The 19,492-nt window shown below is 36.9% G+C and overlaps 1 protein-coding gene and 1 long non-coding RNA gene across 10 annotated transcripts in view; one reads left to right on the forward strand and one right to left on the reverse strand.

Moving 5' to 3' along the window:
- Nucleotides 1–8,362, forward strand: part of LOC109073896 (kin of IRRE-like protein 3) — a 196,828-nt gene extending 188,466 nt beyond the window's left edge. For all 9 annotated transcript variants that reach the window (XM_042743450.1, XM_042743451.1, XM_042743454.1 and 6 more), the window contains one exon: nucleotides 3,136–8,362. In XM_042743450.1, the coding sequence (XP_042599384.1) occupies nucleotides 3,136–3,603 (468 nt within the window). In that variant the 3' untranslated portion in view covers nucleotides 3,604–8,362. The remainder of the gene's footprint in view (nucleotides 1–3,135) is intronic.
- LOC122140335 lies at nucleotides 8,288–18,253 on the reverse strand. The gene is made up of 3 exons (XR_006156990.1): nucleotides 17,598–18,253; nucleotides 14,596–14,683; nucleotides 8,288–8,330 (listed from the first exon to the last, which is right to left on the reverse strand). It is a non-coding gene; the product is annotated as an uncharacterized LOC122140335 (long non-coding RNA).
- Between the last annotated feature and the right edge of the window lie 1,239 nt (nucleotides 18,254–19,492).

A 19,492-nucleotide genomic window follows, 5' to 3' on the forward strand; every position in this document is an offset into this window, starting at 1 on the left:
AGGGTCTGATGTATGTGTGAACTGTTGCCTTTGCAGAGACACTAACACTTAAGAAATGAAGCAGTTGTGAAACTGAAGGTGTGTGTTAAGTGCTTTAAAAATAGCACTATTACACATACCTAATTGATTATAACAGCCCAAACATATTGAAATTAAAAATGGCTTGTCCATGCAATGTACACATGCATTAGTCTTTGGGTACAGTGTAATAAGGAATTTACTAAAATAAGGTTTTTAAAATGAAAAGGCATTTGTTTTCATTTTCAGCACTTGCGCATCGGCAAATACAAGCTCTGTTAAGATTTTGTAATGAGTGTTTGTAGTTTATGACAGGAAATTGCTTAGAAGATTGGATATTTAAATATTTGTTCAGCCGAAGCCCTTTTTATTTTAACAAAATGAATTAAAGACTTATTAGCAATTATAATAAGCCTTTACACATTTGCACTGATCATTGAGTATTTTAAGTGTTCCAATAACTAATTTAGCTAATTTTAGTCTGAGCTTAAAGAATAACTATCCTAATTATAATTCGATTAACCTATGATCCCATGGTTAAGCAGACAGCAGTTGCAGTTCTTGACAGTAGCAGCATAGCTTTTATTCTCTCGTTTTTATTTATCTCAGTGTGTTCTTAAAGTCTGTTTCACGACCTGCTCTACCTGCTCCCTGCGGGACTGATTTCTTCCCTGCATGTAGATGAGCGTGTAAAATGAGCAGTGTGAACAGGGACAGCTCTGTACAGATACGGAGTGCACATAATCCCTGTCGTCTGATAAAACTGCACCTGACAACGCCTTTCTCACGTTGTCATAGAGAAGTCACCTAACGGTGATTATCATCTCTCCCCCGCGGAATATGGCCTGCGCACCCGCTCAAAATGGTATCCACATCCACATTGTGGTGCCTGTTTTGCTTCTTAGCAACCATGCTGATATAGCACCACAACAACGAAAGCAGCCATGGTATTGAGTTCCTTCGCTTTGATTATTTCTTTCTGTGACGGATTTAAAAAGCATTGATTCTGAAGTCCAATTAAAGCTGAAAAGTACAGACTAGCAACCAGATTGTGTATCAATGTTCTGCTTAATTAGCATATAATGATATTTTGAGGTTATTGCCAAAGATTGTCTTTGACTCCTTTTCTTACCTCAGTTTCTTGCATTTATTAATGCTTCAAAACAGAAGTGATAACAAAAGAAAATAAATAGGTTACAATGCATAAGCTTTTCTCAAGAAATTTAGCTTTACTTCATGGTGTTAGATGAAGGTCAAAATAAATGAGAAAGCATCTGGAGATAAAAATAGAAATAAAAATAATACTGCAATCAAAGACATTGCTATCTATACAGGTTTACATTTTTCAAAGGGCACCAGGAGTCAAAAAATAATAGATAATTTGCTATAGTTTAAGCAAAGGTTGCATGTGAATAACACAGAAGTATTCAATTAGAATTAGATAAAATCACAAAATATGTCTTTGAAATACAAATTAAGCTAACCTCCCCGTGGTGATCTAGTCCTGTCTAGGTAGGGCAGAGTGTAATTCTATTAAGATTTTTATTGTTTGACAACAAAACAAGTACGATTGAGATTGCATTTCCAAAAGCTGACATACTGTGGAGTCTTCAAAAGTTTCAGATGCTGTGTGTTTGAGTTTAAAAGCTTCAAAATGCAACATAACAGACTAAGGGGCGTTCACACTGAAAGTGACTGAATAGCTGGAGGTTGCCAACTCTTTGTGCATTTGGTTTCTAGTAGTCATTCCCATTCAACTGCATGGCAGCAGATCCATGTACTCCAGTTGGAAGACGCTGTGTTGCTTTGATGCTTATTTGCAACGTTTAGCTCATTGCCAATGGTTCAGATATTGGCAGCTTTTTAAAATTAATTGCTTCGGTGGCCAGTTGCCAGGGCCATTGTTAGGAATTCTGGCCCCTGTACACTGAATTTGGTATGGGGCCCCCTCAAAATCATATTCAGCGAGGGATTGGGATGGGGGGAGGGGGAGGTGAACAATTTTCAGTTTTGGGTGAATCTCACTTTAAGAACTTTAATATTTGTAAATAATAAACACCTCATTTATAAAGGACTAACATTGAACTAACATTTTACTTCAATTAAAAGTCATTAGAACTAAACATCTAAAAAGAAAGAAGTTCTTGCATAGAATTCAAAATATAGCTGACTAGTATTAGTAGGATGGTGGTCACAAGAAGTAAAACCATGGTCCTCATTATGTTATATTGTTTTAAAATAAATAATAAGTCATAATAAACTATAAAATGTATAGTTAAAAAACTTAACATGAAGAAATTATACAAAAAAACCCTCTATAAAATGTAAATATTCCCCAATATGAAATAACAGTAACATTTATATTAAATTGTTTTATTTGTAAACTTTGTTAATTGTAAACATTGTTAATAACTTCCAGACCTCTGGGCCCTATGCACTCTGTCACCCTTTCCCCCCGACTAGTGACAACCCTGCCAGTTGCACAAATAACATATATAATAACCTGTAGCAGATCTATACAGGTGGAGCTGGGGAAGGTGAAGGGTTTCAGAGTAACTCTGAAAGTGTGCCAAGAAAAGCTCTAGTGAATGGTAATCAACCATTTAAATGTAAAACAAAAAACAGCAAACTCATTGACCACGTATGCAACATGAACCAATCAGCTTGTGCCAAATAGTTTAACACTGTGAATAGCATTAGTTTGTGTTAACGACCCCCCAGCCTGCGGCATCTAGACTTTTATGACAGAACTTGACATTAAGTAAGACTGATTACCTTTTAGATAACTGTTAAGTAGTCAAACTATAGTAGTCAACATTTGAAGTGGATCAAAAAAGTTATCAAAGTTGTCCTGAAACCAGAACGGGTATTTTTTTATTTTTTTATTTTTTTAGGACAACTTTGATGAAAGGTTCTGATCCACTTCAAATGACTAGTGAAGTTCTTAAAGCACAGTTTTGACATGAAGGCTAACTTTATGCAACTGCCCCCTGGTATCAATTGATTCGCTGTCAACGTGAAAGCCCTTTACCACATTTTTTTGTCATGATATTAGTGTTACATTGTTGAACACTTTACGCACATTGACGTTGTTTGTTAACGCATTGTTTCTCAAAGGACCCCACTAATGGATACTACAGTGTGAACACCTTTAAGGAGCATCATGGCACCCCAACCACGCTGGCCGCTAACCAGACCACAGAGCTTCGCCGAGACCCTGCCACTGCCACCACCGGCAAGCAGCGGGTTCCCACTGGAATGTCTTTTACCAACATCTACTCAACCTTGGGTGCCGGACCCAACCGCCTGTACGACTACAGCCAGCGGTTCGTGCTGGGCATGGGCAGCAGTTCCATTGAGCTTTGCGAGCGAGAATTCCAGCGAGGATCGTTGAGCGATTCCAGCTCTTTCCTGGACACACAGTGCGATAGCAGCGTCAGCAGTTACAGCAAGCAGGACGGCTACGTGCAGTTCGACAAGGACAGCAAGGCCTCTGCCTCCTCCTCGTCCCATTACTCTCAGTCATCATCCCAGAACTCAGACCTCACACGGCCCCTGCAGAAACGCATGCAGACCCACGTCTGACTGCAGGAGATGGACAGAAGACAGAGGAATCCAGCGCTGGGATTGGCCAAAGGGGATTAACCTCATTTTCCCCCACCCCCCCACCAGATGAGAATCAGGAACCAGTTCAAGCACATATAGCACGCTAGTTTCATTTTATCCTCCACTTCTTTTGCTTTTAACATTTCTTTGATATATGTGGATTTCCAAATTTGTCCAGATCTTATTTACAGCTCTGAAAAGCCTTACCGGTTTCAGAACCTTGTCTTGGCCCTTCCGAATGCTCTAAATATCTGGGCCAAAAACAGTGTGCCACAGTGATGTTACTTGCCAATGTAAAAGGAACCTATGAACCGAACTAGTGTCCTTGTTGTAGTTACTTTGAAACGGCTCGGAATGTCCTCCTCGAAGAAAGCATAGCAACATCGCTCAAATGAACTCTTTGAAGACAGTTGATGAAAGCTACACTTCATAGTCCATTCACTCCTCTGCACCACTATAGAACAATGCTCTGTTGCTCTTGTACATTAAAGCACAACTGTCAAAGTTGTATGTAAAACTTCTCAATGCCTCTACCACAGCTAGCTAAACAAATGAGAGAGCTATATATATAGGACAAAAAAATGTATGAACTGAATTAACAACTAATGTCAGTCAGAATCTTAGGATTCTGGCCCTTCTGACAAAGGTTTGTCTGACATACAAATGTGAGATGTGGCTCTGAGCTGTCGGTTTACCATGCAGAGATGAGATATATTTGTGTACTTTGTTGTTCTTTCTTTCTGAGAATTCTTTATTTTCAGTGTTTTAACAACATGGTTTTAAAAAATTCATTGGACTCGCACTGGGAACTAGGAGGATGATGTAATCTGCTTGCCTTGAGTAAGACTATTCAAGGTGTGTCGACATTTGTGGTTATAAGAAGAGGGTTTTTCACTTTTTTAAAATGCTCTTATTTCCAAAAAGGGTTGATTTGGGTTGGTGTGAATAATGCACTGATAGTGGGAACAATGATGTTTGGATTTTAAAAATACACTCGTCCTGTTGTGTGAACTCGAATTCTGACACTTAACAATCTTCCTTTTGATTCATAAAAAAATCATCTGAGCTAGTTACACATGTGCTAGATACCTTTTCAAACTGCTTGTTTCTTGTGGAACACAAATTTAGTTTACACTGAAAACACAGTAAATCAAGATCTGAGTAGTTCACTTTTTGCTCCGGATTGAATCTGTCTACTGTTCATGTGGCTGCCATTGGACTGTACCGCATTAAGTACTCTCACTGTTATAAGTGAGCAATTTGTGTACATGTTTTTTGAATGGAGTGTGAGCATTCGTGCTTAATGTAAATGTATGTTGTTTTATTGTTATTTTTCTTCTTCCAATGTTTTAGTTACTTACAGAACTAAAATTGCAACTTACAGCACTGCTGATAACTCAAGCACTTCTAGACTTGACACTTGTAAAGTAAAATCACTCTTCGACCTGAATCAGCGTACTGGAATCAAGCTAACAGCAATCAAGCTACGTATGACATGCATAAAGACACAAACTACAAAAAAGCCAGTGTTGTGGTATATGAAAAGCTAGAAATTAGAGGCATTCAGCCAAGTATAGTGACAAAACCTTTGGCAAGAATAGCTCCAGACAGACATATTTCCAGCTGATCTGAAAGTATAACTCTTCCAGGGCTCTTCACAAGAGACTTTAGCTTAAGCCACAGTTCCAGTGATGCTGACCCACTTGCTTTGCCAAAAGAAATGGGTGCATTTGATTGATTGGATCATTTGCTCTGTTTCCCAATTCATTCTGCATTTTGGTTATTGCTATCTTGGGGAGAAATATTCAGACCGCCAATAAAAGTCAAAATTATGGCAACATGTTTCTAGTGCTAGACTAGAGTACAGCCATTATCTATGTGGTGTTACATTTAAGTGGCATAATTGTATAAAATTACATCTGACCCCTTATAACAAGGTTCAGGCTCATCCCACTACGAGTACCAACCTCACTTGCATCCAGTGATACCGACACCTTTTTCGCTGCCAAAGTTTTCCCGGGTTATATGGCACTCTGAATCTACATTTAGTTGACTAACCCCTCCAGTCCTGCCCTGTTACAGCACAAACAGATAGGGTGTGAAAGCTATCAGTGTGTTTTGCTTATCAATGCTTCCAACACTTCACTCCTTTTTTATCTCCTCTTCAAGTTATCTCCCATTCCTCCTCGCTCATAAAGTTAAATATGACCAGAGGCGATCCCTCATATAAACAAGGAGAAGGAACTGTGGCATCTCGTAATTGAACTGCAAAGATCTTGGTTTTGACCCAGAGGAAGAGTTGTGATTTGTACCGACCTGACAATCCCTCCCTTTAACCCGAAAACAAGAAACACTGCAAGGTGTGACGCCGCTGAGTCAGTCGGCTCTGTAAGCACTTTACGTATGATTATATTTGTGGCATTTCAATGGGTTTCATACATGAGTGCTGTTGGATGAGTCTAATTTTACAAATGGATTGGTGCCCATTGTGCGGCTTAAACACGAAAAGGCCTGTTTCAGTGCTGATAATGCAACTCAGTCCTCACTACACTGTATATATCCCTCATGCTCTCCATGTGTAAATTTGCAGTTATTTTGCTTTGTTCTTTAGTCAGTTTGTTTCATAAAGTGCAGAAACAAATCGCACCATTGATGCTGTACAAACGATCACTTTTTATTTGATATGTTTTCCTCTCTCTCAACATAGCCAATGCTATAGCCATAGGCAGAGAAGTGTTTCAAATTAAATGTCTATATGTTACTTACCTTGGCCTGTCTTTCTGTATTGATAACTGTTTCCTGCAAGGTGAAATGAAAATATACAGACCTATGGAAATCTTCCAACACACAACAATCCAACTCACAGCGTGCACTGAATTTAGATCCAGGGTTTCTACACCTTTTGACCATTTTGTGATTACTGGAGAAATCATTTTATTGAGATTGACCAGAAATGGCTGTTTGCGAGGGAGAAGAAATACCTTAAAGCTGAGCATAACAAGAAATAGTCTCAATATTGAAGATATTTGTGGGTGCCCTGTAAATATGGAAAATGCCAAAACATAATTCTCAATTCATAGTATTATCAGTTTTAAATGCAGGAGCTGAAGTGTGAATTTCTCCAATACTTTATCCTGTACTGAAGTTTAATAAGTAGAAACAACTCTAAGTAAGCCATTTGTAAACAGTTATTAAAAAAAAAAAAAAAAAAAAGCCACACATAGCAACAATGGCTCAACCAATGGCATTAGTTTGAGGGTGTGGCTACCTGTTAGTTTGCGTAATAATAGAGGAGGGTGAAATTAGAAATCATTTTTGCAAATCTGTTTGGTGATGCTGGTTGCACAGAAATTATAGACTTCCTTTTTAAATTGCACTCGGAGCCCGAAATTCTCGTTCAGAAATTGATCACGTTAAAAAAAATATTTACGACCTCACGTTGTGTCAATCACACTTGCACACTGCCTCCAAAACTTTTGTCCGGCATAAAAAATCAGACCAGGTTGGATTTTCTGCATTTTTGCGTCCGTAGCAAGAATTTTGATAGGAAAAGATGATGAATACGAACAAATGCATATGGAAATTTCAGACTCTGTGTGCAAGGAAGTTTACTCCTGACATAAATTGAATCAAGGGCAGCTATTATACTGTTCCTTCTGCTGCTGCATTAACTTCTACATTACAATGCTAATACAGTCATAAGGATATGTATTATTTGACATGAACATATGCGATAACAAATTATACCATATGGACTAGTCGATACAGTCTTAAAACATGGCAAAAGACTGAAAAATCCCACAAAACAGGTCACCATTCATCTACAGAAGCTGCTATGTGCTAGAATAAACATGGCGTCTGTAAGCAAATATTGGATTAGGGCTGTTGTTCTGTTTGAGTAGCTCTCCGTACTCTTTTGTAGCCTATGTACTTTTCTTATCGCCCAGCCCTGGTGAGTTTCAATCCTTTCTCCCACTGGACCGCAAGTCTTGCCCGCTTCAGGCACCGGATGGTCATGCACTTACAACCAAAGCAAACAGTTGAACAAATACCACTCTGGATGATAGGACAGGGTCATTGCCAGCTGCAGACAGCAGACCACATTTATGGCTTTTACATTTCTCCCCTGACATTTCAGCACAGCCAGGCGGGCTACTGGCTGATGAAATGTTATGAATTCCCCCTCTCAGCTATACTGTTTTATTTAGACCTCTCCATTATGACGATCCCTGAGCAAGTTTTGTTTGAGGGTGGTTACATTTGAGGCTGCATAGGCATATTATTGTGTAATCATTTCTGTACGCATTGCATTGGTGACCTGTGCTCTGTAAAATGTTCAGAACATAAGAGAGCAGAATATATCATTACGTACAATGATGATCAGCTCTTTCTGAATGGTTCGTGTCAATCGTGTCTTTTTTACCTGTCCCAAGCACTTTCTTTTATTTATATTTTTATTTCCACAAGACAATATCTTGTTAGTCTTCAAGTGACATGCTACTGCCGTAAGAAACATGGTGTGTGCACAGAGGTCGAGAAAATCAATCCAGCAGTTCTGAAGTTATTATACTGTAATGTACTGGGGTTATGGAAGAAGGTTAACCACTATTTTCTTGCAGTGACTCTCTCTATCAGTAAAAGCATTAAAAAGATGTACTTTACCTGTAATGGTCCGTGATCTTATGATGCTTTGGCTCTGTATATTTCTGAAAGAAAATTGAAAATCATTGCAAAAAGAGTTTTGCTTGATGTCTTTATTTAAACCAATGTGTTTCTGTGTGCGTGTGCATGTGAGGGTATCAAAGTGCCTCAAAGTCTATATTAATGAAAGAGCAAATCTATATTTAACAAGTAAAACTTCCCATGCCGTTTTAATTTCTAAGTGCATATCACTGCTGCAAATTATGTCACACAAGTTATTTTGAGTTAGTTGATGTTAAAGGCATATTAGTGCAGATATATTTTATATTTTCCTTAAAAGAATAGTGCACCCAGAAATGAATGATTCTCTGTAGTGAATGGATGCCGTCAGAATTAGAGTCCATACACAGCTGATGAAAATACAATAATCCATCAGTAATCCACACCACTCGAGTCTATTAATTAATGACTTGTGATGTAAAACGTTACGTGTTTGTAAGAAACAAATTCATCATTAAAGGGGTCATATGATGCGATTTCAAATTTTTCTTTCTCTTTGGAGTGTTACAAGCTCTTGGTGAATAAAAAAGATCTGTGAAGTCTCAAATCCAAAGAGATATTCTTTATAAAAGTTAACACTCTTCCACGCCCCCTTGAAACGGCTCGTTCTAACACACCCCCACATCTCTACATCAGTATGTGGGAAGATTTGCATAACGCCACCCAGATGTTCACACAAAGAAAGAAGGCGTACCTTTTATTCTGGTTGTAGTATTGTTGTTGCCGACGCCACATTGTCGTATAGATGCTGTGTGTTACACTGTGAAAGCAAAACTACTTTGTTTGGCCTTCCAAAAGAGGACGAAATCTGCTTTGTCATACCTGATCTGTGCTGGTCACTGATGAAATACATCAACTTTGCACTGTGGATCACAGAATGGGCTTTCACCGTGGATGAAGAGGAGTCCAGCCCAGGGTCGTCACATGTGGTTGCCGCAAGCACAAGGTACGCTCCTTCGTACAATCCGCCTCAAGCCACCTGCCTCTGCTCACTCAAGCCGGCCGCGGTGTGTGGCGCTGTTTCGTTGAGAAAGCGAAACTACTTTGCTTTTGCCTTCCAAAAGAAGACACAAGTAGAAATCATGTTTATATCACGTTTATAATGGGTTTTATGTTTATGTCTCATCGCTCCGGCCGGACAGGGCATCATAATATGTTTAAGAGGCGTAACATTTCTGTCACACACTTGACGCATTCAGCCAATCACAATGTGCTGGATAGCTGGCCAATTACAGCACACCTTGCTTTTCAGAGTGATGAGCCTCGTAAAAATCGACGCGTTTCAGAAGGTGGGGCATAGAGAAACAATTATGTACAGTATGTGGAAAAAAAATTTTTTTTTTCTTTTTTTTTTTTTTTACCTTAAACCTCATAAACACATTTTATTACACCAAATACACCAAATAATGTTCTTTTTAGCAGCATCATATGACCCCTTTAAGGCTTTTTAATTTTAAGTTCAGTCTATGGTAATAACGTGTCCTCTCGCATCAAAAAACACCAGTATATCTGTTTAGAACTATTTTGGTCTTTTTTTTCTCTTGCTTGATCATTGTATATTTCTCTCCTCATTCAGACGAGATTACATTTTTCACTGGATAAAGAATAGACAACTTTTTTTGTATTTTAGCCAGAGGCAACAGTTTTACATTAAAAACACCTTAATATGTATTTGTTTCTTACAAATGCACATCTTTTCACTTTACCAAGACGTTAATTGTTGGATGGGAGTGGTGTGGATTACTTATTTTTATAAGATGTTTGGACTCTCATTTTGATGGCACCAATTCAATGCAACATTTCTCCAAATCTCTTCCCATGAAGAAATAAAACCATCTACATCTTGGATGGCCTGCGAGTGAATTCTCAGTAAATTTTCTTTTTCTTTCATTCTTTTTTTTTATTTTTTTTATTCTATTCTTTTAAATGGTTCATGCATTGCAATGCTTCCTTAATCTCTCTGCATCACCATCAACATTAATGCCCAGATTTTGGCTGTGATTCTGATTCTGTTGTGTAGCCTGGTTAGTATTTGGACAGATGGACAAATTAATCTTCTGTAGTTTTACTCTCTGCTGATCCTGTTGACTGGAGTGATGGTTAATATGAGCTTGGCTGAGTAATGCAACCAGCGGTTATGGGTTTAAAATGCTTTCAGAAAATGGTTCATTAGCATAATACAGATGAGAAAAGTACTTAAAGCAGATCTTGATTTTATATGAAATGGTTTTTATTTAGAGTCATTTATTCATTTCTTTCCAGAAAATGGGGATGGAGATGTTACAGTTAATGATTATGAATGTTCTAAAATTCTTGTAATCGGATTACATTTACTGATTTAATCTGACTTTTGCATGTACAGTAATACATTTACAAATACCTCTGGCCTGTTTGCATTTCTGTGAGTCTGAAAGTACATAACCCCTTTAATAAGCTGATGTACCTTCCTTTGCAGCATAGAGAGTAAATTATGCCAAGCACTAAAGAAGTAATTTTTGGAAACACCAGGAGAACTTAATCTCAGATATTGGTTTCCTAATACAAATGTAACCCATATCTCTCTCTCTCTCTCTCTCTCTCTCTCTCTCTCTCTCTCACACACACACACACACACTCATTTTTAGAGATGTATTCAATTTATTTTCTGTTCTTGTGTTTGAAAAAAAAAAACAATATATAAACGTGCAGGATCCCTTTACACCTCACAATCAGATGACTACATTAAAAGCCAGGTGTAAATGCACCCAAGATGCATTGTGATACTGATATAAAAAAAAAAAAAAAAAAAAAAAAAATCTAATGCACTCGCTTGCTAAGGCAAAAAGCAGTAAATGGTATTTACACTGGAAACTACGCAATCTAAATAATGGTTTTAAAAGGACTCACAATTTTACGTTTCATTTACAGAATTCTCTAAAATTCCATTTATAGATACATTTAAAATAAACTTTTAGATGCCATGCTTTCATTAAACAGTATTTATAATTTCTAAACAAACAAATAAATACACTGTATTGTAATAGTCCAAGTTCCAAGAAACAATGGAATTAATGTGGACTGTGACATGGTTACTAAAACTAAAACTACTAGACTAAAAAGGATAAAAATTTCATCTGAGCACACTTTTATAAAAAAAAAAAAAAAAAAAATGGACAATGTATCACTTTTCTTTGTCTTCTTTTTTTTTCAGTTCAAATTTTTTGGTTCTTAAATTGGTCTGAGTTTGGTTATTTTAAAGAGGACTCAAATTCAAGAGGATGCCTTCTATCTATTGTGTTTCCTCATAATTGGATTTCAAATTTAATTTTACAAAAGGCACACATTAGCTGCAGAAGTCTGTGTCTGTAACACACTATTTGAGAATTATCTGCAGGCTGTTTCCCTCAGGGTTTGTTCATGTTCACATCAGAATATGAGAATTTGAGATGAGTTTTATAATTTTTTCTTAGCTAATAATAAATGAGTGCAATTTATCGGTAACATTTTTCAGTCACAATAAAACTGGTCTGAAATTCCACAAGCAATGGAAAATCAGTGTTTGAAGTCAAGTATGTAACTTTTCAGTGAACTAGCACCACAACTGGAACTGGAAATTACTGTTTTCAAACAGGTTTCCCAAATTCTTGGATTGCCATTGGTTGGTCAAAAAGACAGTACTGCCCCAAACTCACTCTAATGCTTGAGTCAGTGTTGCATGATGTTTTAATACCATTATATGGCCAAATTGTATCAACCAATAAATGGTTTAGTTGTTTATTCACATTAAGCTGAAAGAGGGGAAAGAAAACAAGACATGCACTATCTTTAACAATGTTTCACTAAGATCATGTTTCTGAAACAAACAGCCATTAAACACTCTCATTCACTGTCATTTATTCAAACACAGCTGTTTCAGCAAAAGCTTGAAGATGCTAAACATCTGTCTTGGTAATATGTGAATTTTAGATTAGGATTCCTCCGGAAAAACTGCACACAATAGATGCAATTTAGTGCCTCCATTGTCAGCCTCTTGGAAAATTATCAGCAGTTTTCACCCCATTTAGAAATGCAACGGTTGTCTTCCATCGCAACTCCATCCAGTTCAGAGTCATAACAGGCAACAGCATGTATGAAACCGAACATGATTTCTAAATCACTTTTTTTCCACAATGGGTCTTGGTTTTAAGGGGGCAGTGAAAATCGAATGTCTTAGTCACTAGCGTCCTCAGGACTGAGGATTAAATGTTGGGCACAGATAAATCCCTCCCTCTTGATTGCTGGCAGTCGGCCGGCGGAATCCAACAGAGCATCTTAAATGGATTATTGATCTGATGACCTTTCCTTAGTTTAAGGTTTTCTCTTGTTTGCTTCGGTAATGCTGACTAACTCACACTATAGACAGTGTGATTGATCAAACATTAGACTGTTAATAACCTGCCCGTGCTTGTCTAATTTAGACAGGTGACGCAGGAAAACAGTGATGCAAACTCTCATGAACCTTAATTCCTTCTGCAATAATCCTCCACCGGGCCTGGAACCACAGACAAGCATTATGATGTTATGAAACATCATGATCGTAATTGTTTTGCCGAGTTTTGAGCTGATCCCATTCTGCCAGTGATTCATTGGCAAACTGATTCACGAGACATTTTCAAGAACACAACAAAACATTGTCATTGACATCTGAAATTAGAACTCTAAATTAAATCAATACTTTTTTGAAAGTAAACGAAAAGCCATTTTTAGAGCAGAAAAAAAATGGAAATTTAAATTGATTACATCTTCAATAACGTGTGGCTTGACAAGCACTAACTCTTACAGAGACAAAGCAGGCTAAAAAACTGAATAACTAGGAATGTACGCACAAATTAATTATTTTGGATTAATTGGTTAAAAATGTATTTTCAGACAGAAAATAATGTGTACTGTCAAATATTTAAAAAAAAAAATGTTTCTTAACAATTACTTTATTTATTAATGCTAGATATGATTAAGAGTGAATTAAGAGAACACTATTGTTAATAACTTATAATAGAACTGAAGGTAATATGATTAAAATAATCGAAAATACATTTAAAAAAAAAATGATGCAGTTTGCATAGTTGTGACAGAAAATATTAGCCTAAATCCAACTAAAACATCTAAGATTGCTTGTAGGTTTCTCAAATGAATTACAAAGCAACAGCAAGTACCACACTGAAGCAATTTTGAAGTAGAAAGACTAAAATAGAGTTTTCTTGGAAAACATACTCCAATAATCTTATTTCTATTTACAAGATCATTTTTGCCGTGTATAGCCTGTATAACTGTGCTGACATCATAAAAATATGAAATATAAATGAAAGATGTCTTTAATATTGCTTGATTTTAAATGTTTTCACAAGTATTTACATGTAAGCATTTGACAGGCAATTTTATCCCAACTGACTTAGATGAGAATCATCACAAGCAATTCATCAAGAGTCAACACAGCATCGCAAAGACAATTTAAAAGCAAACTAGAGAAGAACAGAAGTCACAACAGAGGTAAAAGAGGGAGACCGAAAATAAGAATTGTGATGGTTTTGATAAAAAGTAGGTTTACATGCATGAAACCTTATAAAAGAGGAGATTTTAACATTAATATTGAGGCGCAGTACATTAAGAACACTCTTAGACGCAGAAACATTGTCCTTTTAATAAACTGCAACTATTGACGTAACAAGCAGCTCTTCAACTGGGTTTGCTGGTAATTTACCGTTTGTGAATGTATTGACATTTTGTAAATGTCGGTGGCGAGTGGGTTAGGGGGGACATTTGCAATTTCCATGAGGAAGAGTTCCAGAGCCGAGCCTCAGATTGCAAAGGAAAGTGTGCCGCATACAATTATCATTTGCTAATTAAGGTTGCGTTCGCACTTCAACTAAGAAAGCTTCTTTCAAAAGGTTGGCTTTTCTAAATTGCTTTTTTTTTTTTTTTTACTTGAAATTTCAGAGGCAGGGGATCCTTTCATGAATGCCATGATTTGTGTGAGTCTAGAAGTGACATGCTTCAGGAACACTTTGGCTCAATGATTATGACAAACAACAAAGAAAATGCTGATGATAAGACCAGCAGGATGGAATTGTCACATCAGAGGGGATCAAAACAGGCCTTTGGAACTTCAGCACTGAAGTGAGAATCAACAAGTTCTGAGTGAAATCAATAATAGCATAGTTTTGGATCCGAGCTGCAAGGTCTTCTGAAGTTTTTGAACACAACACATCTAAGACAAAGGCTAAATTACTCTTAAATTACTCCTCCTTTTAGTACCTTTGTGATGTGGAAGAAATCCAACCTCCCTTTATCATAATCACCTTCTCTGAACACCACTGTGATTGAAAGTCTCTTGTCTGAGATGCTGCAAGAAAACAAATAAAAAGTTATTGTAGCGTAGATGTGTTTATCACAGCGTGACATTCACACAACAGCTCCATGGTGCCTTGACTGAAGTTTATATTGGTTGCTGGAAGAGTTTTTTGTGTGAGCGTATGAGTAAATAAGTGAGAATGTGCACATACAGAGAAAACAGTGCCTTTTTTTTTTTCATAGTCCAATGTAAACTCATAACACAGTTTCATTTGACATTTGCACGGTTTCCAGCTTATGAGGAACACAAATAACACTTAGTTGGGAATATAAGCCATCTATAAAAATGGCTCACTCATAAAATTGTTGTTCATTTCAATTCGGATGTGACCAAAACCATGAAAATCCAGTGAGCTCAAAGGAGGCAAAACAACACTGCTTCACCCTGAATTATGATATTTATTTATTTTTATTTTTTTTGTTCTTGAGTCAGAACAAATGAGTGATCTACACACTGTTTCAATTCATAACTCATATTTGTTTTGCTTTTGTATTGCCAAATATGTTTTTTTGAGTAGGCACTGACTATACAAACTGTTTACATTACATTACTTTTTTGTGGAAATAACAACCTGATCTCATGACTAAAACGTACCTGTGGGAAAAATGTCCACTGAGTGCCGCTAAAAGAGTGTTAATTATTTTATATATTTTTTTCCCCAGAACTGATGAACGTACATACGGTACGTTTTATGTGACTTGAAATGTCCGTTGAGTGGTGCTATAAGTCTAATGCTCCATGACGTTTTAAAATAACGTATCATCTACACTACACCTAAACCTAACCGATAGTATGAATAAAAGTGAATCGTGCAATCTCAAGATGTTTTTTTTGTTTTGTTTTTGTTTTGTTTATTTTAGCACTGTTTTTTGTACACTGTCATGGGCGAGGTACTGCAAAAGATGCAAGACAGGAGCACAAAGGTAAAATATGTCTATCAAGAATGTTAAAGAAAAGTTTAATAGAAAAACGTGTCATAAGTGAACAGCCCCTAAGATTGTTCTGTCTGCCTATTTATTAAATAACGAGAATGTTTTGTAGCAGGATAGAGCAGGGTTATTATAGTTAACTAAAAAAGAAATTTAAATAAATATGAAATTTAATTAAATCAAACGTGTGATTTCAGTGAGTTGCCGAAGCAGTATTTCTCATTTTAATTTTGTTTAACTTTATTTACTAAAATAACTATAAAAAAATAAATAAAATCTAAATAGATAAAATAATAACTAATAAACCTGACAAAACAACAAAATAACTACATTTAAAATTAAATAATTAAAATCATCATCGGTAGTAATGAGCCTAGGCGTGCGCCCAAAGCCATTTTCTCAGGAGCGAGCGATTGGCTGAGCACTCTAGATAATCTCAAGGGTTCACTAGGCCACATTTTCACCCCTCAGTGGTGGCAGATGAGGTCTGCCTGCCCACATGACTACTCTTCTACAGCTGTCAGATCCTCATTCGCTTACCCTGGCACTTCCACACCCGACGGGCACAGCCTGACGAGAGGAGACGCGCAGGGTTACAGAGGGTCGCAGATGCGTGGGGCACAGCCAAGGTTTCACAGACAGACTGGGGATTTCATGGAGGAAGGACCGCTGGGAGCCCGCGGGTGAGTCTGGAGTTCAGAAGGGGCCGATGAACAGTTTAATAATGTCTTAATTGCACCACGGCCCGATGCTATCGACTTATCGACATTGAGGCTGCAGAGGCGTGGCTGAGTCAGTAGACAGGACAGCATGAGTCCAGAATGCAAGTGTCTGACAAACAGAATAACCTTTAACAGAGAACCTGCACACCATCAGTATGTGTAGATGCTCAAACAAAGATATCAACAGCACAGCATCAAATGCTAATGCTGTGAGACACAAACCGCTGATTCCAGAGGGAATGTGATGGGATTTATTTCAGGTCTGTGTTTTCTACAGCAGATAAGCATTGGGATTTTATTCCTTTTGTTGATTTTTTGTGTACTCTGTTAAAAAAAGCAGAAGACAAATCACTTTTGCCTAGGGCTGGTTGTCACACAATTGCCGCTGATGCTAGTGCAAACCAGAATTTGGACCCAAAAATGCAATGTACTGTAGGCCTACCCCGGATGTTGAACTATGCTGTCAGAGTAAAGTTAGGGACACATTAAGTCAATAACTATTTTTCTAATTACTGTAATAGTCATTGTAACAATTGCATATTATTTTACTACAAGTAAATTGAAGTATCACTCCATTAAAATATATATTAAAATGGATACTGGTTTTGAGATTAGGTAAAGATTACAATAATAAAAAAAAAAATAAAAATGAAGATTTTTAGATTCTACAAGACAGCAAAGGTCATTTTAATTTAACATTTAAAAATAAATGGAATGAGCAAGCACACAAAATACTGTTGTCAAGTAGTGATACCATAAAACCCTAATAATAATAATAATAATAATAATAATAATAATATGAGCTTGAAAAACTAAAAGCTTGATGGTTTAATGTGAAGAAATTAAGTCAGCCATAAATATTAACAAAGTTTGTAAGTTTACCGTTGTACTGTAAAATAAATTTGCTATTTTTATTGCATCATTATATTTTTCTTGAATACAAATTACATTTTTACAGTTAAATATTAATAATAGTTAATTAATATTTAATATTTTGATAAAAAAAAAATGTATTAAAAAAGAATTTAGCATGAGCCACAATTAGGATTACAATTCAGGTTTTATCAGCGATAGGTCATGATTAGACTAAAGGAAGTGACAAAACATTTCTTTGGAATTCAAATTTCTGAAGTTTATTGGTTTTGTGGCAACAGCTCTTGAGTTCAGTTTATCAGCAGGCTGCAAAAGGCCTGAAGCTGCTGCTATTGGTGCACGGTTGAGAACTGTCATTACTTAGCAGTGGATGCTGCTTACCTCCGTGGCTCCTGAGACATCAGTGTCTCTCTGTTTCTCTGCAGTGTTCTTTAGTCCTGCTGCTTTCAAGGTTCAGTGACTGTAGGGGCCCTAAATGTGAGTGATGTGTGAAGGAGCTTTTCACAGCAGTGCTAAAACTCTTGCTTGAGAGGCCAGTGACGCACAGAGACAGACACTCTTAATATCGCATTTGTGATCACACACAAATGCTTAAAACAAAAACAGTGCATTCTTCCAATCACTTGTTCTTGGCCTTGAGGTAAAAGCTTAGTATAAGTCATCATTGCCCTCCTGTGGCCAAAACCGCTATGATATCCACTCATTTATGCATACTTTAGCACCTTACAGGTGATAAATCTTGTTTTTAATTTGAAAAAAATCTAACTTTTCGATCTTTTACAGAGCTTAAAGGGGCAATTCATCAAAAAAAAAAAGTAAAATGTGAAAAATTTGGTCACTAATTACCCCATGTAATTCCAAATCAAACACAAGAACACAAAAGGTCTTAATGCATATAAAACAGTGCATAGTAATCACAGCTGTTGAGCTCCAAACATGACAAAAAACACAAAAAAGCACACTGAAAGCAGCCCGTATTGTCACACACATGGACGTTTTGTTGTGTTTTCTTTCCCCATGTGCTCTGTGTGACTCAGTTTTTCCCTCGTGTTTGATTATGTTAGTCAGTTCACCTGTGTCCTTATTAGTTGATCTTCCTTACCTGTCTGTCCCTCGTTAGCTACCCTACTTTAGTTGTAGTCTGTTCAGTTCTGTATTGTTGATGTTACCCTGTGTGTTAGACCTTCTTCTTTGTGTGGAATACCATTAAAAATAGTTGTTGTTACAATCTCTGTCTCCCTAACAGCAGTAGCGTGACACATGTGACTTGTGTGCTATATTTCAGGTTTCCAAAAACATGCAATAGCTTTGTTTGAAAAACAGCCTGAAATTTAAATCATTATTCATAAACAAATGTCCCCTTCCTTGAACTGTTTGACTCCAGAACCACTGCCAGCTCACAGAGTCAGGCAGTTGAACTCTAGAACTGAATTGGCAAACAAATTGTTCTTTTAAGATGATTCTTTTCAGTGGACCAGTTGATTCGTTTCACAAATCTGGCAGAGTTCAAATCAATAACTCAAGAATGCAACTTGAATTTTTTATTTGTATCTTAAACATTCAATTAAGCATGCAAAAAAGTTGCAGATAGCAAGTTCATAAATTAAGCAAAAGAATATGAAAAGAAAATGTTTGGATGTCCTACTGCATAATATTGGTGCAATTATCAGGAAGAAGAAGCGACATCAAACCATCCAGATTGACTAGAAAAGGTCATCCCTCAAAAATCTGTGTGCACAAAGGAGACGGCTTGTGAGAAAAACCACATGGGAGGGTGACACAAATGAGGCCATTACTCAGAAAGAACTATGAAAACATGTCTGGAGTTTCCGAAAATGCTTGGAAGTCCGTTGCGGGAGAAGATTTTTGTGGTCATTTGAGACCGGAATGCTGCGTTTGAGCTAAATTTCAAAGTGATATGTGAGCAACAAATCTAAAATCATACCTATAATGAAGTATTGCTGCAGGGAAGTATGGGGCGGCGTACAAGCGTCATGCTGAGGAGCTGCTTTTCATCAGCAGGGACCGGCAGTATTCTTAAAATAAAAGGAAGTCTACAAGAATACAAAAAAAGGGAAAATTGCCTGCTGCAATTCAACCTTTTTTCACTCTGCCAAAAACTGAAGCTTGAGAGAATTTTATCAGTATACACACCAGTGCATGTGGCAGAACTGGCAAAGTAATGAAAGGTTGAGCACTGGGCGTAAAAAAACAAAAAAATATCTCATTCCTTTTGTCTAAAGAAAAGGACAACTTCAAAATGTTCCTATCAGTCT

Source organism: Cyprinus carpio, chromosome B18 (genome assembly GCF_018340385.1).
Source record: "Cyprinus carpio isolate SPL01 chromosome B18, ASM1834038v1, whole genome shotgun sequence".
Classification (NCBI taxonomy): domain Eukaryota; kingdom Metazoa; phylum Chordata; class Actinopteri; order Cypriniformes; family Cyprinidae; genus Cyprinus; species Cyprinus carpio.